At 34.9% G+C, this 27294-nt stretch overlaps 2 protein-coding genes and 1 non-coding gene across 3 annotated transcripts; all 3 read right to left on the minus strand.

The window, feature by feature from the left end:
- Positions 1-16142: 16142 nt before the first annotated feature.
- LOC103935195 lies at positions 16143-16886 on the minus strand. Its single transcript, XM_009344958.1, has one exon. The coding sequence runs from the start codon at positions 16884-16886 to the stop codon at positions 16143-16145; it is 744 nt and encodes a 247-aa protein (XP_009343233.1).
- A 5659-nt stretch (positions 16887-22545) lies between these two features.
- On the minus strand, positions 22546-23190 carry LOC103935186 (4-hydroxy-3-methylbut-2-enyl diphosphate reductase, chloroplastic-like). Its single transcript, XM_009344945.1, has 4 exons — positions 23182-23190; positions 22962-23066; positions 22816-22825; positions 22546-22721 (listed from the first exon to the last, which is right to left on the minus strand). The coding sequence occupies exons 1-4, from the start codon at positions 23188-23190 to the stop codon at positions 22546-22548; spliced, it is 300 nt and encodes a 99-aa protein (XP_009343220.1).
- A 1746-nt stretch (positions 23191-24936) lies between these two features.
- On the minus strand, positions 24937-25008 carry TRNAP-AGG. The gene has a single exon. It is a non-coding gene; the product is annotated as a tRNA-Pro (tRNA).
- Positions 25009-27294: the final 2286 nt, after the last annotated feature.

Consider the following 27294-nt stretch of genomic DNA (forward strand, 5'->3'; position numbering starts at 1 on the left):
TCAGTTTTACAAAAAGCAAATATTAAATGTAACACTGATAGTGTACCTAGTATGTGTCAAAGTTGTTTGGAAGGAAAATTCACCAAATTGCCATTTCTCTGCAAATATTAAAATCTTGCAGAGTGATGAGAGGGGATGAATACATTAGTAAGCAGCTCCAGAATTTTTTTTTCAAACTAAGAGTATTTCTCACCATAATTTTTGTCCCTATACCCTTGAACAAAATGGTTTAGCAGAGAGGAAACATAGACATATTGTCAAGGTTCTAAAAAACGCTAGGCGCTAGTTGGGCAGCATGCTGGAGCCTAGCACCTAGGCGGCTAGGCGGACTAGGCAAATTTAAGTAAATCTATTATATTTCGTGTATATAAGTGTGTTTATACTTAATATATATACATATATATATATATATATAATTTCATCATAAACTACAAAGTAGAATGATATATATATATATATATATATATATATATAATGAAGTATTGGAACATAATGAAAACATGGGGAATAAGCATATCATGTGTGTTCATTTAAGTATACAACAAGTCCCTAATAATTTATTGTAAAAAATAAAATGCAAAATGAAAGTTATCTATTTTCTGTCTAAGTGAGTTGCAACCTAAGTGGGTGCCTATAGGGTCTAAACAGGCACCTCAGCAGGTCTAGGCGCCCTTTCTTAATTTTCAAATGCCTAGGCATTAATCGGGACAGTGGCCAGCCATTTAGCATCTAGGCGGGGATTTTTAGAACAATGCATATTGTTGAGACCACTGTGACTTTATTGCAAAATGCAAAACTACCATCTCAATTTTGGTCCTTTGCATGTTAAATTGCAATACATCTTATCAATAAAATGCCCGTTTACAACATAAGTCACCTTTTGAGCTTTTGTATGGTTTTATTCCAGTCATCACTCATCTTAGAATATTTGCTTGCTCATGCCATCCATTACTTAGACCATATAATAACTTTAAGCTCCAAGTCAAAACTACCAAATGTATATTTTCGGGATATGCATCAAAGTATAAGGGTTACATGTACTATAATGTGTCTAAGAGTAAACTTTTTATCTCTAGACATGTAGTGTTTAATGAAACTGAGTTTCCTTATACAACCTTGGGTTTAAAACCAAAACAACTTATTTCAACTGTTCTTCAGTTTTTTACACCAGTAAGTTATACCAGTTCATAATTTACAAAATGTTATGGTTCTACCAGATCATACTTCATCTTCATCATCTCTACCTAGCCTAAACCACTCACATTATTCATTACCAAGTTTATCTTCATCTATGCATACCTATATATATGTCATTTCTTTAATACAACAGACACCAGAAACATTATTTGCACCAGATACATTATCTACACCAGATACACCTTAGTCCATTACTGCAGCTGCAAGTTCTTCATCCTTCTTCCATATGGTACGTGAGGTTAGTTCAATTATTGAGTTTGCACCAAAATTTCTTCATGTTGTGCTCCGTATAGAACCTGTGAATTTGCATCCTATGCAAACCAGAAGCAAAAAGTGGTATAGTCAAGCCAATAGCTTTTCTAAGAGCTCTTGGTGATTCTGGCATTTCTGATTTGTCTTCCATTGAGCCAATTTCTTATAAGTCAGCATTGAAATGTCCAGTTTGGGTTAAAGCTATGCAAGGGGAAATTGATGCCTTGCATGCTCAAGTTACTTGGAACTTGGTTTCTCTGCCCTCTCAAAAGAATTAGTTGGATGTAAATGAGTGTTTAAAATTAAGAAAAATTCAGACGGGTCCATAGTTAGACATAAAGATAGGCTTGTTGCAAATGGGTTTATTCAAGAACTTGGTTTAGACTATGAAGAGACCTTTAGTCTTGTTGTGAAGCCTACTACAATTAAGTTGGTTTTGGCACTTGCAAGTCAATTTGATTGGCCATTGAGACAACTAGATGTTAATAATGCTTTTTTTACATGGAATTCTGCAAGAAGAGGTTTACATGGCTCAACCTTTAAGATTTGAAGACACCACATCCTCATCTAGTTTGTAAATTGCAGAAGTCTCTCTATGGTTTAAAACAAGCTCCTCGAGCTTGGAATGAGATATTTATAGCCCTTCTCCCTTCTCTTGGGTTTCAAAGTACATACTCAAATTCTTCTTTGTTTGTTAAATAGGTTGGCAAATATATTGTGGTAATGCTTCGTTATTTGGATGACATTATTATCATTGGCAGTGCACAATCTACAATTTAACAAGTGATTGATTCTTTGACTCATGAGTTTGATATTAAGGATTTGGGGACTTTGCATTATTTTTTGGGGATTCAAATCACCAAGTCATTAACTGGTTTGGTTCTGTCACAATCTAAGTAAGTTCATGATTTGCTGCAGAAAATAGAAATGCTTGATTCTAGGGATGGGTAAACGGGTACAGGAACCACGGGTCGAGACAGGTAATGGCTGTTCGGGATGGGTACGGTCCGATTTCTACTTTTAAAATAGAGAAACGGGGCGGGTCGAGGCGGGCCTTTGTGATTTTCGGTTCAGGTCGGTTCTTGGAGTAGAGGAACTGCGGGTACCCGGACCGGCCCGTTTGTAATTAAAAGGAACAAACTAGATTGATGAATAAGTTACCATATCTAATATGAACCGTTAGTTTTAGTTTTACCCTAAGTCCTCAATCTCTCTCTCATCTTGACTCTTACTCACACTCAGACTCTCAGTCTCTTTCTTTCTCAGACTCTCAGTCTCTCTCTTTCTCAGACTCTCAGTCTCAGTCCCTCATCGACAGTTCCTTTAACTCCAATCGTCCTCCCCCTCACCAACCGTCGATTTTCCTCCGCGAACACAACGGCACCACCCATCATCCTCCTTGACAGCATCCCAAAGAACCCAGGGGCCAGGCCATCACCCTTGCTGTCGATTCTCTCCTCTTCGATAACAACCCCATCACCGTTGTCGAAGAAACTGGTACTAGTCATCATCCCTCTAAAATTTAGATAATTTTGAATTAGGGTTTTGTTATTAATTTGAAATTTTGAATTTTGGGTGTAGTGATTTTAGGGTTTTTAAATTGGAATTTGGGATTTTAGGGTTTTCGAACTAGGTTACTAGAGTTAATTTTGCAGTAGATTGATGATTGAATTGATAATTTTGCAGTAATTTGGCAAGCTTTGATGCTTCTAACTTTTAATTTCCTAAGGAAATTAGATACTAGATTAGTAGATAGTGTGAGTCTATACATTTCTTCTTCCTTTTGAGTTAAGTTGGATGCAAAAACTGGTCAAAATCTTGGTCTGCATCAGCATCACAATCATTTTTCATGGAGCTTTCGAGCCACACTCTGAGTTTTACAATATGTAGTCTCAAATCATTTCATCTGTATATCAAATTCCGCTTTGATTGTTGTCGCACTAGGGAGAAAAGAAGAAAAAGGGAAAGAAAGAAGAGGGACAGAAGGAAGGTGTGCGAAGGAGATATTGGGCTTGAAATTTGGCTTTCAACGTATTTGAGTTTGGAATTAGGTTAATTTCTTGTAAGCTATACATCGAGCCACTTTGATTCTTGTGTTCTTACTTTTGTATAACAACAGACTCTTAATACCAATGTTAAAATTCTGATTTCAACGTTGATGAAGTTTTTTAACATTACTTGATCTGGAACTTTTGAGGAGGAAGAAAAAGAAATAAGGGGCAACATTGAGACAATTTTTCTATAATTTTGCCGAATGTCCTCTGTTGACTAATTATTGCAGCATTAGGGAAAATTTCATTCACTTGATCCCATACACATAAGGAGAATGAGAATGTGGACAATAGTTATTCCCATATTTGATAAATCATTCCTTTTTCGAATATTTTGTATGTTGATTTGACTTTTAGATGTTGGACGATGTAATATTGTTATTTTGGATGTATTGTTAATCTATGAACTTGGATGTTGGACTTTGTATTTAGATTAGATGTGAATAATGATGAATTTGTGCAAAATCTGCATAAATGTAGTATGTGACTCTTTGTAGTTGCAATCTGTGCAAATCTATGCAGTTTGCAATTTGTGCAATGCAGTTTGCAATTTGTGCAATGCAGTTTGCAATCTGTACAAATTTTATTATTATTTTTTTCAAACAAAAAAAAAAGAAGGGACTCGTGGACCCAGCCCGAACTGGCCCGTTTCAACCAGGTCGGGTAATGTTCATTTCCTATATTAGAAAATGTAATCCCCGGCCTGGCCCGTTTCCTTTGAACCCAGGTCTGGTTCGGTCCCTTCAAAATTGGGCCCGGTTCAGCCCGTGCCCAGCCCTACTTGATTCTTAGCATTTTGATACTTATTGTCTTCCCTACAGTAGACTTGCCAAGGATGATGGTGTTCCATACAATAATCTCACTGCATAAAGAAGCATTACAGTTGCTTTACACTATTTGACTTTTACAAGGCCTAATATTGCCTTATCTATGCATCAAGTCCTGTCAATTTATGCAGAATCCAATGATTGCTCATTTCATAGCAGTTAGAAAGATTCTTAGGTATTTGAAAGGTACTCAGCATTGTGGAATTACATATTCCAAAAGGGATTTGTCTCTCAAAGCATTTAGTCATGCTAATTGAGCAGGAAATCCCAATGACAGATAATCTACAACATGTTTGGTTGTTTTCTTAGGATCCAATCCAATTTCTTGTCTTGATCATTCAAAGAAGCTGAGTACGGAGCTATGTCTACCACTGTTGTTGAACTTGATTAGATTCAACAGTTATTGACTTTTTCCTTTTTCTGCATGTTTCCATCTTCATGCCTCCAGGTGCTTTTTTTTTTTTTTTTTTTTGTGACAATTTTTCTGCCATAACTTTTTCTTTCAATCCTATTCAGCACCAAAAGACCAAACACATCAAGATTGATGTGCATTTAGTCCAAGAAAGGGTTGCCAAGAACAAGCTCACAGTGCAATTTGTTTCACTAAGCAAACATTTTGCACAGACATCTTAACTAAGGGCTTGAGTTCTACTCTTTTTCGAATACATTGTTTCAACCATATGTTAGGTTCTACCAATCATAAGATTGAGGGGGCATGTTAGAGATAGTATAAGCTTAGGATTATGTAAGCTTAGATTATGACACTTGGTCAAATGATTAAAGAGTTAGTTAGGATTTGGTAGTTAATGATTGTATACATATATCCTCAATGTAATAACTTTACTACTAAGAAAACATTAATATAAAGAATATTCAGCTATCTCTTTACTTTCTCTCTCTAGTTCTTGATTCTTCATCACCATTGATACAATATGTTCATATCTTAACACCATTGCTCGTTGTTCCTATGATCATAAACACTATTGTCGCCAGAACTGAGAGTCAACAAAAGGACCTCCAAGGCATGGTGGTAAAGTCTTTCGATCCAAGTTTCAGACAATCAAACTTGTCTGCATGGAATCACCTGCAAAGTATAAACAGAAAGGTTATTGGAGTCATACTGATGTGGTGGCTGCCATTGGTGCTCCGGTGAGAAACCAAGAGTACTTCCAATAATTAAGGGGGAACAAATCTCCTATTTCCCAGAAGGCTTTGCCATGGTAAAAGCTCAGTTGCACTATAGGGTTGTTGAAGGAAGTTAAGGTTACACCATAAATTAAATTAGCAATATAGGGAGTAGTTCAACATACTTATAAGCCCATGCAAGGTCCATTCTCCCATCAATGTGGGATTCATTCTCAACATGCCCTCTCACTTGTGGCGAATTTTCAAGCCTCCATTTGGACAACACAATAGGGTGACGTGGAGCACATATGGCCATTTGGATTCACATGTAGGACAACCTGCTCTGATACCATAAAAGAAGTTAAGGTTCCACCATAAAATCAGTTGACAATATGGGGAGTTGTCCAACTTATTTGTAAGCCCATGCAAGGTCCCTCATCCTATCAATGTGAGATTCATTCTCAACAATTATGACACATGTCTCTAACAGCCATCAATGACTTCAGGAATCCTGGGATCTAATAATTATTCCCAAATCTTCTAACCAACCTTCATAAATGCCTCAGTCGTGATGATAGCCTTCCGAGCTGACCTGATCTCTACCCTTCATATTTTCAGTCGTCGGTGTAGCACTCTTCGAGAAGCATCAAGTTGGTCATCTAACCAAGGTATCGAGTTGAGAACCTTCAAAGTTCTTCCTTTTAATGACCTTGTGTTGGTGTTCTGAGCCATCTCAACCGGGTCAGTCACTTTGTGGGTGACGACTTCTTTATTGCTCCAGGAGGCCATTCTTGCTGGAATATGCTGGTCTCATCTGCCAATGTGTCCCCTCTAACCCCACTGCCTCTTCTCAGCTGGACTATTTTGTCAAACATGGGTGGAGCCACTAAGAGACGATAATGGTCCTTGGCCTATCCTGCCTTTTTTTTTTCTTCTTGCTATTTTAATAAATGCTTATGCTGCATATTAGTTTAATACTGTTAAATTAAAGTGTGTTCTTAATGCAAACTCTTTTCCGTTCCAGGCTAGACCTTATTTTCTCTTCTCCTCTCTTATTGTGGTGCAGACTTCGCTTCCCTTCTTATTCTATCAAATTTTCATTAGCTTTAACTATATTTTAAAATTTTCTTGCTTACTCTTTACCTCATGTTTGGATTTCTGGGTTTGTACAATGTTTTTAGTTCACTTGATTGAAATTAAGGTCTTTAATTTTTTATCCAATTTACAATCCAATCTTTCACGTTTTTTGTTTAAATTACTTATGTACGTAAGAAGTAGCTCCGCCACTCGTATCAGCTTGCTTCCACGTGGCTTCTTTCTATTGGGTAGATCCGATCGGAAAGATATATGCATCAAAAAACACAATGTAAGTAAATGGCCAAATTTGGAAAATGAGAAAATTGGAGATAATGAAGTAAATTATTAGCTACAAAACGTTTCCCTGGGGAAGCAAGCCGTCGAGAGTGGGAACAAGACCTCCAAAAAGTGGCGTTATGGTTGACTGGGCGACACTTCTAAATTAATTTATAATTGTGATCGTGAAGTTGACGAGCTGCTGTCTCATGCCGTTAGCCCATCACCGAGTCTACTAAACCCTAAATTTTAAATTTTTAAGAAAGGCCACAATTTCAACGAGTATTAATATCTTATGATAATAGAGATGTTTGAAACTATTCCCCTTTTATTACTAATTTAATTTGGTCACCTTATGATATATATATATATAATCTACCATTTTTTATTATTAATAATCATAGTTTTCTACACAACTTTCAACACAGCCTCAGGCAGCATCTGAATATTTTCTAATCATCGTGTACCATCAAGTACCCTCTTTGTTTTAAAACCCATCAGTGTACTATATAATATTTAGTGAAAATTTTCGCAGAATACTCTTTGTGAATATATCACCACATTCGTTTATCATACATCGTGTAATTAAAAATTATTTTAATTTTTTTATTCAAAATATAAAAAGTACCTAATGAAAATTAACCGTACGATATATAATGAATAGATGTGATTAAAGAATTTCCAGAATACTCACAAAGATGATCCAATGAGAATCCTCTCTTCATAATATGTACCCTTTATAAATTTCAAATGATTGGCTCATCATTTATACGAGAAATCTTTCCCTGTTCTGGGAACCCACACCTCAGCCAACAGGTGGTTATCCCTACTAATTATCTCTTGACATCTGTATCCAACTAACAAAATAATTAAACACCTCAAAAGAATAGTTCTTTTGAGCAAAATAAAAAATAAAATAAAATAAATTCTCAATCCCCAAAATTTCAGCGACCAACTGTCCCCTCTTTTTCCGGTGGCCGACTACCATTGTCACCGTACTTCTAAAAAATCCATCAAACCTCTCCTCTAAAATTTATATTTTATCATCTTTCTAGATCAATAAAATAAAATAAAACACAAAAATTTTAAATAAGAAAAACAAAATACCCAGATTCCCAGGAGACCCGCACCGGAGAAGGACACAACGGACGCTGACAACCTCATAAACTCTTAATTCGGAGATCGACGAAGGCAGACTTGAGGGTGCCACCGACCATCATCGGGTTCCATGCCCAAATAAGAGTGGGGAAGAGAGAGAATAGGAGAAAGAAAAAGAGGAAAATAGAGAAGAGACGGCATGTCGCCGACGGAGGTGGGTAGTTGCTGGTGTGGTGGGTGCTTGGCGTGGAAGGGGTGCAATGAGTTTTCTGACTGCTTATGTTAGGGTTAAATTAGGAATTCTATTGCCCAAAGTGAACAAACGTGGCACATTTTTAATTTTAAAAATGAGATAGACAGCTGTCATTACCCTATTCGTTGGGAACACTAAGTCAACTAATGTTCCAGGTATTTGGAAAAATTTCTCCATTTATACAAACCCTTTTCAGCGTGTCTAAATACAAACTCTTGTCTGCATGTACCATCAAATACCCAAAATAAACTATTTTCGTTAGAAAGTAGACTACGTAAATCATTTCTGCGTGTCTAAATAGTTTGATTGTTAACTAATTATCGTGCAAACACTAATTAATGTGAGAGCTTCTGCGCATGGGATTTGTATTTGCACTCACGGTCTCTTAATAACTCTTCATTTATACATTTCCAACATGCTTATTCCGTGATCTAACCTATAAATATTTCCTTTGTTATTACCCTTCCATTAACTATAGTAATAGTACTAGTCGATTTCAAAGGAGTATTTGTTTGTCTAACTGATCATCTAATGGTAATGCTTGACCACTGCTTTCACGTTTGGCCATATCACTGTCTTTTCCTTTCTCCCTACTTTTTTCTTTGTGATTTTACCAATTTTACCCCTTTTAAATTTTATTTTATTTTATTTTTTGTTGAAATTTAAGTTTATTTTCGTTAATTTAAATATAGAATTAAATTGTCGCAAGACGAAATTGATAATATAGAATGTGCCAGGCTTTCTCTGTTAGATTTACAAGAAAAGGGCTAAAACATTGAAATCTGTGAGGCTGATTATGATTATGCCTAATGATCTAAAAAAAAACATGAGAACAAGGATTCTAATTAGTTCATCTCTTTTTACTGAACTTGACGAAATTAACTATTGCAAAATTTATTACTTTCGATTTAGAGAATGAATTTGGCTGCAATGGTGATAATGAACAATATCGTAAGCAACTTGCTAAAGCCATTGAAGAAAGCCTCAAGTATTCACACAGCCGATACCCTCAACGTTCCTTTTTTTTTTTTTTTGGAAAACTTTATTTTAATTCCTAAATAAGATTGTTTTTTTTTTCTTTCAATAATACCGTATGTAATATTAAAAACTAAAAATAATCCTCCATGTCAGATTATAGTATTTCATATCACATTTAATCATATTTTTATAAATTTATTGCATTTTTAGTTTCCCTAATTACCCTTGTTACTCTATTAAAATCAATTAGAAAAACAAATATATAATTAATTTTCCAAGAATGCTTTTTTTTTTTGAACAAACGATAAGATGTACACTTAAGAGGTGGGGGAGTGGGTTAAGCCTTATAATAGGCTTGCCATAATAATGTGGTTCAACTTCACCCTTGACGAGAATTGAACGTAAGACCTCTCACTTACAAGTGAAGAGGACTGCCACTAGACCATAGTATTAAGTGGCCCAAGAATGCTTAATTAACTAGATCCATAATTAACATATTTGTTGCACCCAAATCAGATAATTAACTTAAAACTCCAATTAAAGCATAATTCACAATTTAGTATGGAATAAAATCTTTAAGAGCAGATTTATCCATAATCAAAAAGTGAAGAAGGAAAATACAATAAAAATTAGAAGATACAAACCTGTTCAAACATAATTCACATTTATTCACCAAGAGGTAATTCTCAAGTTTTACAAAGCACACTTTAAATAAATTTACATAAAGCTTCTTGTCCCTTATTCAAACAAAAGAGCAAACACCACCAAGCTCTTTATTTTATTTCTATTTATACATATCGTATAGTAAGTAACATCTCTAGCACAAGACTTAATTCTTTGGTTCCGAACTTACACAAATTTAATTAGGGTGAGCATAAAGCTCACTAGGAATAGTATACCTCAATATATATATATATATATATACACCTTCCAACTTTTCGATCTTCCCATTCATTACCCGTGGGCCCCTCTTCCCCTAATTCTTTCCATTCTACCAACGAATAATCTATAATAATTCGCAAATCCAAATCGGCTAATTGTTCTCGGATAGCACCTGCTCCAGTAGAAATTTCTCTATTTCGAAATGTATCGAAGCCCTGGGTAGTAAAAAAAAGTGGGATGCTGTATTTCCAGGATTGGATTTCATATTCGAATGAACCTCGTAATCGTAAGAAAGTAGGTTTTTTAGCTATGGGCCTAGCAAAAGAAAAATTTGGATAGGATCCTATAGGATCTCCCCCTTTCAAAACCGGACGTGAAAGTTTCCTCTCATCCGGCTCAAGTAGTTACACCAAATAAAGATAAAGAGAGGGGTTCCCACTTTAAAATTCTATAAAACCACAACTACTCCTTACTCAAGTTCCCAAAGAAGATCAAGCAACATTTCATTGATTCATTCTTCGTTTTATTAGATTTTCTGAATTCTTTATTCAATTTTTAAATGAAATGTGAAATTCTTGAGTAGTCTACTTCCCTTCGAATGATGAATCCCCTTACATTAAAGTAATTATATATAAGCATGAGTATATTATTTTATTTTATTTTTTAGTTAAAACACATTAGAAAAATGATATGTATGAATGCATAAAGTTTCTCTCTTCAAACCCTTTAGCTTGAACCCAAACACAATATTTCCCTTTTGTTAGTGCTCTTGCCTAATTCCCTTTCGCCAGTCCCGTATTACCCTTAAATTATTGTGCACTTTAGGGTTGGCTTGAGACCTGGTACCTGTCAAGAATTAGGCTCAACTACGCAAAAGCCTTCCTCATTGCCCATTTCCCTATCTCCTTCACAAGAATCTCAACTCAAGGTAATCAGTTCATTGTTTAACAAATGAATGAAAAACATGTATATCAATCCATCCAAGTAATCATATAGGCAATGAGTTTATGAACCCAACCAAATAGATAAATATCAATCAATATGTATTAATCAGATAATAAATGAATAAATAATTATAAGATTTCCCAAGCACCCCCTACTTGGTTCCAAAGCTACAATGTAAGTCCACGTAACAGACAAACTAATCAAGTATCTTGGTCCAGCTCGTGAGTTCCTATTCAAAGTATAAACCATCACTATTTAAGCACTCAATTTAAAATATAACTCGTATTTAGTACAAAACATACTTCAGATTTCTGGTAAAATAGTTTTAAAACTAAAAGTTTTTGTATGGTGTAAATTTGTTATGCAAAATTAATATTGGATATATGTACGAACCCACCAATAATATCCAAATATATTATTACAATTAGAACTCATTTCCAACACCAAAGTTTATTTATTGACTTAGATGACTAGTTCAAAAGTTTCATGTTTCAAAATTTCACCTTGAAATCCCTTCCTTCCTACCAATCCATAACCAAAACCTCAACATAAAAGACTCTTTTTTTTTTTTTTTTAGTTTATGAAGCTCTCTGTTTTAAACAGTAACAGAACATAAGTATATTTTGAAATCAAAGAGGAAACTGAACATTTTATAATATAAAAATATGGGGTTTTTGACTAAAAGCCCACTAAAATAGAAAGATGAATAAAATAAAAGGAATGAGAAGTCTAACAAAAAGAAAATTACTTCAACTCTTAGCACCCTTTCTCCTTCACTAGCCTTCTGAAACTATAAAGCTTTTTGTCTGGTATTTTTATTACTGTTGATTCTCAAGAGAACTACTGACTCCCTATTTATACAGCTTTTTGTTTCTTTTTAACTGGCTAAAAAAAAACTCTTACTTATCCTAACAATCATGATGCCTAACTCTAGACTCTTCACCACCTGCTTCTTAGACCTTCACCTCCTGCTTCCATAGACTCCACAAGTTCTCTTGGAACTAACACTTAGGTGACACAAGCCACCAAGCCACAGAAAATTGAACACCTCCTGCTTGCTAGTAGTAAGAGGAGGATTCACTTGACTACCACATGGAAACGAGATTGAGATGAAAATCTTAGCAAATGATAATAACACACCTCCTGATTTTAAATTCTTACGTGGTGGTAAGAGAGAAAGAGGCATGGAAATCACAAGGTCAATTGTACAGTCGTAAGGAAATAAAAAAAGCTTACCTCATGAATTATTTGTTGGCCTACTCCCAATTGACTTAGTAGTATGGAATTGAAGAGGATCCAAAGACAAATTATTCTTGCGTCGAAATTCGGAAGAGAGAAAAGCTAGGGGTTGTTTTCCCTTTTCAGGGACGACGGGGATTTGAGGGAAAAGAGATTGTGGACTCCTTTATTGGAGTTATTCGTCCCGAAAAAGAAACAAACCTAAAAAAAAATAATAACAAAATATGTATTTGTCTTTTTGTCAAAAGTTATATAGTCTTATTATATATATCTAATGAATCTCAAACATAGGACCAATTTATAATTTAGGGGGGGGGTTCCTAACCATATAAATAGAGAGGTTAAACTCATACACTTGCACTACTAACTAATTAAAAAAAAAATTGGGTTCTCACAATCTGCTCCCTTAAAAAAATTTAGTCCTCGAAATTTAAAAACTTACTGGAGTGAAGGAAAAGTTCTGTGTATTTTGTATGCATAATGCATCTCAGTCTCCAACTCCCATGTGGTTTCTTCTACATCACCATGTTGCCACAGAACTTTGACCAACATAATAGTCTTCGTTCGTAATGTCTGTTCTTTGCGATCTAGAATACGAACTGCTCTTTCTTCATATGACAATTGTTCATCCATGCTTAGCTCTCCCAATCAATGACATGAGATGGATCAGGTTCATACTTCCGTAGCATAGGGACATGAAATACGTTGTGAATACCTGAAAGTTGAGGGGGCAACGCTGATCTATATGCCACTTCACCAATTCGTTGCAGAATTTCAAAAGGTCCAATAAATCTTGGAGATAATTTTCCTGACTTTCCAAATCTTTTGACTCCTTTGCAAGGTGATACTTTCAAAAACACAAATCACCAACCTCGAACTTCACAGGTTTCATTCTTCGATCTGCATAGCATTTCTGTTGACTTTGAGCTATTATAAGACATTGCTTAACTGTCTTGATCTTTTCAGTAGTCTCTTGTACAAGGTCAGGTCTTAATATCACCTTGTCACCATTTCTGCCCAACAATTAGGGTGATCTACATGGTCTTCCATATATTGCTTCATATGGTGCCATTTCAATGTTTGAATGGTAACTATTGTTGTAGGCAAATTCAGCAAGTGATAAATGATCTTCCCAACTTCTTCCAAAATCTAAAATACATGCCCTCAACATGTCTTCGAAGATTTGGATGGTTCTGTCGGACTGCCCATCTGTCTGTGGATGAAAAGCAGTACTAAAATGTACTTGAGATCCTAAAGCTTGTTGCAAGGTTTCACAAAACTTAGAAGTAAACTTGGAATCCCGATCAGACACAATTGAAATGGGAATTCCATGCAATCTTACTATTTCTTGAATGTAAAGCTTTCCAAGTGTTTCAATGGAATTCGTTATCTTAATTGGTAAGAAATGTGCAGACTTGGTCAAACAGTCTACAATAACCCATACTGCATCTCGGCTTATTTGTGATTTTGGTAGACCTATTGTAAAGTCCATTGTGATATGATCCCATTTCCAGTTAGTTACGGCTAGTGGTTGAAGTAAGCCTGATAGTTTTTTATGTTCACTTTCACTTGTTGACAAATGAGACACTTTGCTACAAATATTGTTACATCTTTCTTCGTACCATTCCACCAAAATTGACGTTGAAGATCATACTACATTTTTGTATCTCCAAGATGAATCATGTAAGAAGAACAATGGCTTTCCCGAAGAACTTCATTCCTTAATTCAAGAATTTCAGGTACAAATAACCTTCATGAGTATCTTAGTCCACCGTATGCAATCTTATGTGCTTCTCTGCTTGCAATCTCAGCTTGGATTGACTTCGACAAGGAATCATCTTTTTGCGCTTCAATAATCTTTCCCCCAAAAATGGTTGAGTAACCAAATTGCATAGATAAACACAATCCTTCTTTATGTCTACATGCAATTTAAACTGACAAAGAGTTTCTATCATTTTCCATTTTTGAAGATGCAAAGTTGCTACAGTTCCTCTTGATTTTCTGCTCAAAGCATTTGCCACAACATTTTCTTTTCCTGGATGATAATGTAAACTGAAGTCATAATCTTCAAGGTATTCCATCCAACGCCTTGCATTAAATTCAACTCATTCTGTGCGAATAAATACTCAAACTCTTGTGATCTGAAAAAAGTTCAAATCGCTCACCATAAAGATAATGTCTCCATGTTTCAATGCATGAACAATAGCTGCTAGCTCCAAATCATATGTTGGATAATTTCTCTCGTGCGACTTCAGTTGTCGAGATGCAAAGGCAACAACTCTATTCGACTGCATTAAAACACAACCTAATCCATATAGTGAGGCATCAATGTATACCACATAACCTACATCTCGTTCAGGAATAATTAAAACTGGAGAGGTAGTCAACCGCGTCTTTAATTCCTGAAATGATTCTTCACATTGGTTGTCCCACATAACTTAACTCCTTTCTTTGTCAATTTGGTTATTGGTGCAGCTATCAGAGAGAAATCTTGTATGAACCGTCTATAATATCAGCTAATTCCATAAAGCTTCGTATCTCATGAACTTTTTTCGGTTGATCCCAATTAAACACCGCTTCAACTTTGGAAGAATTTACTGCAATTCCTTTGTTAGAAATTACATGTCCCAAAAACTTTACTTCAGTTAACCAAAATTCACATTTGGTAAATTTAGCAAACAATTGGTGTTCCCTCAAAGACTGCAAAATGATCTTCAAGTGTTCTTTATGTTCCTTCTTGGACTTAGAGTAGATGAGAATATCATCGATGAAAATGATCACAAATTGATCTAGATGAGATCAAAAAAATCTATTCATTAAGTCCATGAATGCTGCTAGGGCATTTGTTAATCCAAAAGGCATGACCAAAAATTCATAATGGCCATAACTAGTTCTGAAAGCTGTCTTTGGTACATCTTCCGCCTTCACTCGAAGTTGGTGATAGCCAGAGCGAAGATCAATCTTTAAGAAGAAACAAGCATCCCTTAATTGATCAAATAAATCATCAATTCTTGGTAAAGAGTACTTATTCTTCACAGTAACTTTATTGAGTTGTCGATAATCTATACACATACGAAGAGTTCCTTTTTTCTTCTTCACAAATAGATCTGGTGCACCCCATGATGATGTACTAGGACGAATGAATCATTTCTCTTGTAGCTCCTGTAGTTATACCTTAAGCTCTTTGAGTTCTGAAGGGGTCATACGGTATGGAGGAATAGAAATTGGTGTTGTGCTAAGATATACTTCAATGGCAAACTCCACTTCTCTTTCCGGTGGTAGTTCTAACAGTTCTTCTAGAAATATATCATTGAAGTCCTTCACTATAGCAATGAATTCCATTTGAAAGTTGTTTGTATCTCCATTGCAATACTTGTTATTAAATTCAAGTAACTGCATTCTCTTATATCCAAAATAAATTTGGGCTTAACTTTGTTTCCAATTCCATGGAAACTAAATGTTTCGCCATCAGGAATCTTAATAGTCACTCTTTTCTTACCGCAATCAATTATGGCATTGAAATGCGTAAGCCAATCCATCCCTAAGATGACATCATATTCCAGCATCTCTAATATGATAAGATCAAAGACAAGTCTATGGTTTAATATCTCTATGAAACAAGATTTACACAATGTATTAACTTCCACACTATTCCCATTAGAGATCCAATAACTAAAGGAGATGACATCGTTTCAGACTCCAAACCAAGAATGGATGTAAATGATGTGGAAATGAAAGATTGTGTAGCACGAGAGTCAAATAGTATACTAGCCCATGAGTTGTAAACTAAGAATATACCTTCCACCACGGCATGATCATTTTCGTCTGGTGCAGGGTCATTTCGGTCTATCACTTGTACAAAAGCATATACTTGGCCTTAAGCTAATTGCCCTGACTTTCTAGCTCATCCGAGTGCCCTTGGTCTAGTTTGTGCACGTTGTCTTATTGTACATTGTGGTGGTTGATTAACTCGACCTCTTGGCTGATTTTGTTGGGGCTGATAAGGAGGACGATACTGAGGCAGCGGAGCATTGAACTGTCGTTTCGAAGCATGATATTGTAATGGTGGTGCTCAAGGTGTTGGATATGGCTGCAGTTATGGACAATCCCTCTAATAATGTCCAGTTTGCTTATAATAATAACATTGTCGTGCATTCTGAGCCATCTTGTATGATCCTTGTGGTTGCTGATATATCTATGAGGACTGAATTTGGAACGCCTATTACTTTGTCCTCCACTAGAATTCCTCACCTCCCAAGCTCTCTTGCCTTCAGGAGCACTTTGTTCAGCTACAAGGGCTCTTTCAACAACATCAACATATTTAGTTAGCCTCAAAATAACCACATTTTCCTTGGTTGCTGGTTTCAGACCTTCCTCAAATCGTTGTACTTTCTTGCCCTCATTAGGAATCATCTCAAGTGCAAAACACATTAGCTCCTCAAACTTTGCTTGGTATTCGGCCACTGTCAAGTCTTGTTGAATAAGATTCATAAATTCTTTGCCCTTCATTGCCTTTATAGCACTAGGAAAATATTTCTCAAGAAATTTTTTCTCAAACTCAATCCAAGTAGTTATCTCATTGTCAGGCATAACCAAGACTGATTCCCACCAATGACATGCTTGTCCCTCCATGTAAGTACAAGCAATAATCACCCTTAGAAATTCTGGAACACATTGGTTATTCATTTTCCGCTTGATTTGGCGTAGCCATTCTTGGGCTGCCATAGGGTTCAATTCCCCTTTGAATACCGGTGGTCACGTCTTACGAAATTCTCCTTGAATCCTCTATCACTCGATTATCTTCAGTTTCATGATCAGGTCCATGATTATTCTGAGTAGTTTCCCTTTTAGCATTTGCCATTTCTTGAATAGCAAAAATGTTCCCAGCATTCCCATCAAAATCATTGTCATGTTGTTCATCTAATCCGGCCATCTTAACATAAGAAAATAAAAAAACCACATTAATATTTAGTAAAATAGTTTTTCTCATTTATTTCTGCACAACTGAACACAAAATTAAAATATATTTCCATCTATACATAACTAATAAAATGATAAAACCTTTGGATTCCCACCAGTAGCACACTCAATGGAAACCCAATACTTGGATACAATGTGTAATTAGTGTAATATAGGTAAATTCATTGCTCACGGTGCCAAAAGAAATTATCCATATGGATTCCGTGGTGTACACTAAAGCAATATCATGTACAAATAATAAGCTTTAGCCTAAACCGGACTAAAGCTTTCATGTAGTGTTTGTCATTCAATAGATAGTCTTGGAGTAAAATCTTAGATATTCCTAATAAAAATTGAAGCTCATAAATAGGCTTGACAAATGGGTTGTGTCTGTCGTGTTCGTATAGTTTTCATGTAATACCTGTTATCTTAACGGGTCGTGTCGTGTCACATCCGTTATCTTAACGGGTCCTGAACAGGTCAGGTCATTTTACCCAACCCGACCCGTTAAGAAAAAAATATATTTTTTCTTAAATTTGCACATACCACACATTGACACATAAATATTACTTCAAAACATTAAAACACATTTGTCGTTTAAGTACTACATCTACACTCGAAAATAAGAGCCTAATAACCAAACATGCATACACTACTAGTCTATTACAAAATATTAAATGTGCAAGGATAAGCAAAATGAAAGAGTTTTTGTTTTCAAGGTTGTGAAGCCTTTCTCAAAAGTTTAAACCTTGCCAATGGAACTCAAAACTTGCATATTATTCCTTTTACAAAATTCTCAATTTTCATCAATCATCATGACATAAGATTTAATGTTTTCAAGTATCCACACATTGCCACATAAATATTACTTCAAAACATTAAAACACATTTGTTGTTTAAGTACTACATCTACACTCGAAAATAAGAGCCTAATAACCAAACATGCATACACTACTAGTCTATTACAAAATATTAAATGTTCAAGGATAAGCAAAATGAAAGAGTTTTTGTTTTCAAAATCCTCAATTTTCATCAATCATAATGACATAAGATTTTGTGGTATCCACTAGTGTAAATATTTTAAATTGAAGATCGAGTTCATTTATTGTATTCATATAGGGTCAAGGAGTATAACTATAAAAAAATCATCAAAATCGGAGTTAAAATAACCGTTAAATCGTGATTTTTCATTAATAACCGTCCAAAAGTTTTGTCCCGTTACTTGATCTCTGAATATTTTGTTTTTTTTGCAATTTTTGGCATATGTTATCTCGTTTGACGGTTGGATCGTTGAAATTAGTTTCGTAGAATGCGTATCCCATCAAAACAATAGATTTACTAATATTTAAGAGTTTATTCATACTTTTATTAAGAATAATATAAGATTTTGTGATATCCACTAGTGTAAATATTTTAAATTGAAAATTGAGTTTATCATTGTATTCATATTGGGTCAAGGAGTGTAGTTGTAAAAAATCATCAAAATTGGAGTTAAAATAACTGTTAAATCGTGATTTTTCGTTGATAACCATTGAAAAGTTTTGTCTCATTACTTGATCTTTGAATGTTTGTTTTTTGCGATTTTTTGCTGATGCGATCTCGAAGCATATATAAACAAGTTTGACGGTTGGATCGTTGAAATTAGTTTTGTAGAATTTGTAATTTCGTATTCCATCAAGTTCAATGGTGTGTGTATATATATATATTAAGTAGATTTAAATTTATTTATTTTGTGCATATAACACTTAAGAAATTGAATGGTATGTATATTTAAGCCGATCCAATGGTCACCAATTTTTAATGTTTAATTTAATATATATATATATATATTAGTTTTTAGGGGTATAAAATTGTTAAATTAATAAATATATAGTATTTTTTTTAGGGTTATAAAATTATAAAATTAATATTTTGCTTATCGTGTATCGTATTACCCAAGTGTATACCCGAACCAACCCGTTATCTTAACAGGTGCTTATCGGATTACTCGATAACGATCCGATTCATTATCGTGTCGATCCAAACACCTGTTAATTTCGTATCGTGTCGTGTTAAGAATTGCCCGACCTACTTATAAACATCTTGCATGAGCAATGATCTACTAGGAAGGTCTTTGTACTTATTTAGAGCGTATGAGTATGGAAAATTATTTAGTACACAGTAGAAATTGTAATAATGAATGTAAAGATCTGTAACAAACTTAAAAAAAAAAAAAAAAATATATATATATATATATATATATATATATATAAAACAGAGATTGACTTTACTTATAGAATAAGCTGATATACGAGAGTCAAATCACAACAGCATTAAGCTTTAAAAGAAAAAGATTAGAACTAAGTTGAGATGATTAAACAAGAAATCATTTCTCCACTTTCTTTTTTTTAACAACTTGTAATATATATTACTTGAGTATCAGATTAAGATCTGTAATCCTAAAAGCAAATATAGCCAGGAACAATTCGAGAACTAAACTATACATGCTACAGTAAATTCCAATTGAAAACTCCTGTGAAGAAGATGAAAACTCCTGTAAAATTCTTGAACATAACTAACTTGTCCAATTATAGAATCGATGGTCATCTATCCATATAAGCAGAAAATTACATTCAGAAGGGAAAAATTGCCTATTTGATAATATAATGCAAGTGACTTGATGATTTTTTTTATGAACAACTCACATTCGACAATATTATTCCCAATCAACAACTCACATATCAAAGCCTACCAGATGTTTTTTTTTTTTGTTGAATTATTTGTGTTTTCCTATATAGCTAGGCAATTGATCAATCATAGACAAGCGTCTGCAAATTCTCATTGATGTCCATTTCATTGACTTTTTGTTGAGGTAAAGTACCATATTCATTCATAGATAATAGGAATACATACGTAAACATGAGAACAGGGTGCAATTACATGGGTCTTGATAAAAATTTTGCTAAGGATTTCAACCTAGACAAAGGAAAAAAGAGCGTTCCGCACTCAAATTAAATATAAATTATATCTTCAAAAAGAATGTCGCAAATTATATCAGGTGGTTCTTCAAACCATGTCCGTTCCGCAATCCGAGCCATGCTAATCGATGAGCCAACCTATTTGCCCCTCTCCGTGTATGCAAAATCTTCAAAATTGGGATTGATCGTAGATAATGATGCACCTCGTTAATTACCGTACCAAAGTGGGAGTTATCATCACAGTCCTGGTTTATGGCGGCAAGTACAATGGAAGAGTCCCTTTCAAATTCAATCGCCTCAACTCTGAGTTCATGGCCAATTTCGCCGCTGTACATGCAACAAGCACCTCTGCGAGCAGTGGCGAAGTCACACCCTCCACCTTCAGCAATAAATTCTCCCACATCAGTTCGAAAATCTACGTAGCTGAGAATTTTTTCCATTACACTACCAACTACATATTTGGTTTTAATTTTGAGGGTATTTAAGTCTATTTAAGTGGACTTTTTGTTAATTTTGAAAGATTTTATAAAAAAATGACATTTATGAATTTGAGTCATAAATTTTGGCTACTATTGATAAAGACTCCTGAAGATTTGATTGGCGATGATTCTGTTGACTCACATGTGGAGGTTCAGAAACCCTAAAAAGAATGTTGGGATAATGTCGTGATCGAAACTATTGGGATGAATAATTTTGGATATGTATGCAAACATATCGGCATCAAATAATTGATGATTAAAAATCCAATTATTCTTGATTTTCCCAAATCTCTCCATTCGTTTCACATAAATTTTTCCAACATTCTTCTTAACTAAATAGAAAAAGTAAAAGTTGGGACTCCTATGACCAAAAGGAAACAGTTTTAGAATTGGACTCAGCTTCCAAAATTCTTAAGAATTTAAAATATATAAATATCTGTGCGTGCTTTTGCATCTATTATTCACTAATGCTGCTAGCTTTCTTATTTTCCTTTTGATCGTCTGGTGACTTGCGATATGGAAGCCGTCCATCACGAGATGAGCCAGAATTTTTACTGTCACGTTGATCCACTTGACACACAAGTACTAGACCCCCTCGGCCATCACGAGCAATATTCTCCTTGGGTTCCACTTGAAATCTACTTCGAAGTCTCCAGAAACTACAGCTTCTTCGACCGCGATCTCTCACAAGACGGAACCCTAACCCTGGTCTGGTGCACCAATCTGAAGTGCAAGCCAGAAGTTACGAAGGCAAAAGAATTGATGCGTACTGGTTTGGAACCCGAAACGAATACGTCAGACCCTTTCTTTCTCAGGTGTTGTCCTTTCTTAAAATTCATGAGAACATGCACAGTGATATGGTGGAGACGATTATGGACAGGGGTATCCAAATCAGAAACTTCGATTCCAAGAAAGGTCCTAAAGTCCTGCGTATGAGGGTTGGTATAAAAAAATACCATGACTGGATTCGTTGTGAGTATTGTTCTAAAGAAAAACAACTCAAGAGGGATGCGCTGATGCTGATGATGATGATGTTAATGTGGTAGAGAGAGGCTGAGGAAGAAAAAGACGACGCGTAGTGCATGAAAGTGAGGTTTGCTCTATTTGTTTGGAAGAGTTTGTTGTGGGATTAGAGGATTTGAGGTCCATGCCTTGCACGCATGTGTTTCATGAAAACTGCATATGGAGATGGTTCGAACGGAGTCACCTTAATTGCCCTATCTGCCGCTTCGAGATTTTTATTGAACGTGGATCACAAGACGAAGGCGACATTAGGGTTTAAGCGATTCTAGTTAGCTGTTTTAATTGATACTTCGTTTTATTGTAATTTTGTACAAAATATATCATTGGTTGCATTCTTCTAAATATAAGGATGAATTTTCTGGACATGGTTAGTTATGTCAAAGTATTCATTCCATGTGTGTATAGAGGGTTCGTATTTAGGGACAAACATTTTGACAATTAATGTTTACACTCTTTGTGATCCATTGTATTACCTAACATCGTAAAGTCCTCGTTAAGAGTGGTGTACAAGTTTATTAATCACTAAATGGTATTAAGAAATTAAACTGAAATAAAGAAATTAGCAGAAAATAAAAGAAGAAAAGATGTTCTCGGGCTGTTGGAAGCAGGATGTGAGGCTTCCATAGATTAAATTAGCGGACCTTCACTCTTGAGAGTCTTCATAATTCTCATCCGAGGTTAAAAAAAAATCTTCCTCTTGGTTCAATTGCAAACCCGTACTGAGGTTTGACTGTACGGTACACTTAGCCATAGAGACACAACAGACAGTTATGATAGGAACAAAGCCATAGAGAAAAGACAAGAAGTAATTGTATATATATAATCCACTTTTGTTTAGGTTATTGTTTTCGAAAGAACAATAACTTAATTTTGTAAACCAAAACAAACTAAATTGCAGTTCTATGGCTTCAGAGACTCACATTGAGGTTATAAACTATTCTGTTTCCGGTGGCTATTCTCTTCTGTCAATCCAGTAGAGGGAATTCCACGTTCTTCTGCAATCTCTTGTAGGTGAGAGGTGTTACTTGAGTTCCACCCGCGAATGATTAACAGAAGATCTAGCTGTTCCTCAACGAGCTGGTACATTGCATCTCTTGTCGCTCCTGTAAAAGGAACACATAAAATCACCTTGTAAGTTTCTCTAAATTTTCAAAAAATGTACGCAAACTATAAACTAGCTTCACAAAGGGTATGCACGTTGCTGTTGCTGTGGGGTATTAGAATAATAAACACAATCTTACAAGAAGATAAAACGCAAAGCATGGATACAAATTGTTCCGTGGCACACCAACATAAAAATCTAAACCTAACCAGAAAAAACCATGACTAGAGAAAGAACTTACCTGAGTTGCATCAGATATTGTGTTCACTGCAGATGGACCATTCTCTTCGGTTTCCCCCTTAAGCGTTGTTGTCTGATTTGCAATCCCAACTTCTACCAGGTCTGCCTGGATCATGTAAGATATTTCTTAAATCATAAGAACAACAGCAAGACATTAGGATTATGGATTTAACAAATTAAATTGCAATAGATCAATTGTAGTTAACTTATCTATATAATACGGAAGACATAGCTGTTGTAGATGACAAAGGAGAGTCTTCAACTCTCAGCAAACGGTTGCAATAATAGGGTTGTGGAACATGTGTATTATGAAAGTAGGGACATCCTTAATATAGTGATTAGGGCTGCTCTATAACCGCCTATCATAGTTAATACTCCCACTAGTAAAGCATTAGTTGGGATATACAATTATAGAATTTGTGAGCTCAAAACACATTTAAAAATTTTCGGACCTCATCTTTATTCCAGATAACTATAGAGAAGTGGTTATTGTGACTAAAAACTGCACAAAAGAGTTTGTAAATTTTGCTCATCAGGCGTTTAACAGAAATAAAACTTTAACTAAACGTTTTCTGATCGCAACAATAACATATAATTCCACAATTATCTTTGGATAGAAACTAATTATATTAGGTTTGCATAGCCAAAACATGAAATATATGAGCAAACGTATATAGCTTCAACACTACTTTTGAGCAGATGAAGTATATACAATCTTGTCAATTTCATGCTTCACTATACATTGATTATAGTTGGACTGAATAAAAAAAAAACAACTTCAGCAGATTAATTATCCATCAATAAGATATAAACCATAAGCTCAATTTCTTGAACAACAATGATTATAGTTGGACTGAATAAAAAAAAAAAAAAACAACTTCAGCAGATTAATTATCCATCAATAAGATATAAACCATAAGCTCAATTTCTTGAACAACAACACAAGAATTAATAAGCAAAACACTTTTGAGCAAAATATGCTCATTAACCCTTAATGGATGTGAATATGGTGCTATTGTACTTACCAGTTCAATATTGATAAGTAGCAATAGTGATTCAAGGCAAAATGATCTCTAAGACTACGTGGTTGCAAATTTCCTGTAAAGTTAGTTCGCAAGTAACAAAATTGAAGATTGGTAACCTGATACAAATAAAACCAGATACAAAGAATCTTTTGCTCTATGAAGACCCACTTTCATAAGCTTTTTATGGTTTATTAAACTCTCATCTCTTTGTCTTTTTCGTCATTTGTCGACCAAATCACAGAACCCATCTGAAGAGTACCTAAATTGTTATTTGTCCTACTACAGACAAACCCTAATTTTTAATTTGTTCTATTGTTCTTACTATTTGTGTCTATATCACGAATGTTTTCTTAAATTCAAAGAATTGAATATAATCTTTGCTCAATCAAAGATCAATATTAGACGTGATCTGAGGTGGAAGGAAACAATAACTTAAACCTTGAGTCTTTCACTTGGTTTTGAGTTGGGTTGGGTTGTGAGAAGTGGTGCGGTGCCGGAGAGAGACAAAAATACTTTCTTTACATTTTACCTATGTCCTTTTATGTAATTTTACAATCATGTAAGCTTGTCATTATAACTTTTACAAAAAAAGTGGGTGCGATAATAAGATAATAAGGTGGACATAGTAACACTTTTTTTTTTTTAAGTAGTTTGAAAATCAACAGTTAAAACTTGCATATCTAATGAATTTTTACAACAATTAAATCTCTCATCAAAGATTCACCAATGGGACGCAGCTATGTATTGTAGCCCACTCTTAAATTTTTTATTTATTTTTTAATATTTAGGGCCAGCCGTATCTTAAAAGTAGATGTGAAAAAACTAAAATCAGCCCAAAATCGCAAAGCCCAACAGAATGCTTAAGATGTGTGGACCAGGGTTATTTATTATAAGTGGCCCAATCCGGAAAGGTGAAGAACCAAAAAAGTGAAAAAGAAAAGCTTGAGAAGAGGGGCATTCCGAGAATTGAACTCGGGACCTCTCGCACCCTAAGCGAGAATCATACCACTAGACCAAATGCCCTATTTAACGAAATGTTCTACTAAATTAAATTTTATACTTAGTGAATCATACCACGCATATTCTTGGCTCTCTATCCTGAAATGTGGAAATAATGCGTTATTGTTAAGCAGAAGAAACTCACTACGAGTTCACCAAAAAAAAATAAAAAATCACTACAAAAGCAACTATGCCTGATTTGAACCATATTATTAATAGTTCATTATGAGGCTGAACCCACCTGATCTCCCTTAGTGTATATAATGGGTTAATTATACTAACGTCTCTTTAGGTTTATCATGTTTTTATAAAATCCCCTCACGTTTGAAACATAACACTAGCCTCCTTTGAGGTTCTAATTTTCTTTCACATAATCCCTTTAGTGTTGACATCACCTTAAAATAGTTTCTGAAAGACAAATTTGTCCTTGTTTTTAATTACTTAAAAAAAAAAAAAAAAAAAAACCTTTTTAAAAAACAATACAGGGTTTAGGGTCTCTCCTCCACATTCACCACAACTTAATAGAAATTCTTAACATGTTTCACCTTCTCCCTAGCCATCCTCACAAGAAGCTACTCCTTCATCTCAGTTTTTCGATTAATCATCCTCTCACAAGCTTGGCTTCACCCTCCCCCATAAAAATAAAAATAAATAAAAAATTGAAAACGCCAAATTCCCAATAATCTTCCTCATGAAATGCAAGTTGTCATTGGAAACCTTGAACCTTTTTTGTCGAATTCCAGGGAAGATCCGGGTTCATAGTAGAGGAAGAAAGATAATGACATTTATTTAATTTTCTTTTTATTTTTTTAATTATAATGAGAGAAAATTTGTCCTAAAAGGGTGTGAAAGTGAACTAAAACCTCAAGTGATGTTAGTGTTATGTTTCAAACGTAAGGAGTTTTGTGAAAACATAATAAACCTAAGGGAGTGATGGTGTAATTAATCTTGTAAATAATATCGTTTGTTCAAATTTTTTTTTCTTACTCTTGAAATTCTCTGTTTCATTTTTTTTTTCTTTTTGCACATTCATCATGTATGTTAATGAAAGGAATTATCAGAATACATAGACGGCCTATTTGAATTTTTCAACGAATTTTTAAAACTGAAAACGTTTCAAAACCGACTTTAAAATAATAATAATAATAATGTTGCTCAATAGCTTATATATTAGTCCAAGATACTGCAATTTTGAAGGTGAGATGTCGAGATCCTAATAAACTCTAAGACCAATAGTTCTAGATGTGTTTGTGATCACATAACGGTCTTGGGTCTTCCTTTGGAGAATAAACGAATTCTTCCAACCCTAGCTTATCTGTCATTACTTCTTTAATTGTAAGGAAAAAAAATAAAAAATAAAAACGAATGCAAAACAGGAATCTTGTCCAAGTACCCCCATGTGTATATTTTTCTTTTTACTTTAATTTTTTTTTTTTGTCGAAATGAAGATAATATTAAATATGAATCGAAATGTTTACATCAGTAGCTAAAGTTTAATTTTTTTTTTTCTGTCGAAATAAAGATAATATTAAATACGAATCGAAATGTTTACATCAGTAGCCAAAGTGTTAAACAACCACTATGGTTCTAACCCATCCCATAAATGACTTACGCCGCTCCTCCCCTCCCCCCCCCTCCCACCAAAAATACACGTTACATAAGAAGCCTTATTACAGGCCCGAGGAGCATACTGAAATTGAACAGAATAAAATTGTTACTTAATGTGATTAATGTCCCATAAAATACCCTCCATGACAGCCTTCGGTTGCAAGACCCCATTGATCATATCAACTAGGACCTTAGAATTAGTTTCAACCTAAACCACCCCAAATCCTCTTTCCACACAAGCCACCAACGCCACTCTTAGTGCCTCAGTTTCCGCCATGACACTGGATACACATCAAACATTCCTCACACCTCCATCATCTTGAAGGATCCTCGCAAAATCCCTCACAACCCATCCAAACCCACCCACCCCCGTACTGCTACACCAAGCACCATCACAGTTCACTTTGAAGGTACCGAATGGGGGTTTCATCCAGCCTACATGACACATCCTACTCATAGTATTCCCCCAAGTTAGCTGCTGCCCCAATTCCCCATCACTCCCCTACTCTCTCACTCCAATGCTGTCATAGTAGCTGCACGGCAACACTAGGATCAACCTCGGCTTTGTCAAACACCACGGTATTTCGACACTTCCATATCCTCCACAAACCATAAACCACCGAGTGCATTAAATCCGTAGCCTCCTTCTCCTCACCATATTTCTTACTTAGCCACTTCCAACACTCCATAAAATCTTCACCC

Source organism: the organism of the source record quoted next, unplaced genomic scaffold (genome assembly GCF_019419815.1).
Source record: "Pyrus x bretschneideri cultivar Hongxiangsu unplaced genomic scaffold, Pyrus_bretschneideri_v1 Contig45, whole genome shotgun sequence".
Taxonomy (NCBI): Eukaryota; Viridiplantae; Streptophyta; class Magnoliopsida; order Rosales; family Rosaceae; genus Pyrus; species Pyrus x bretschneideri.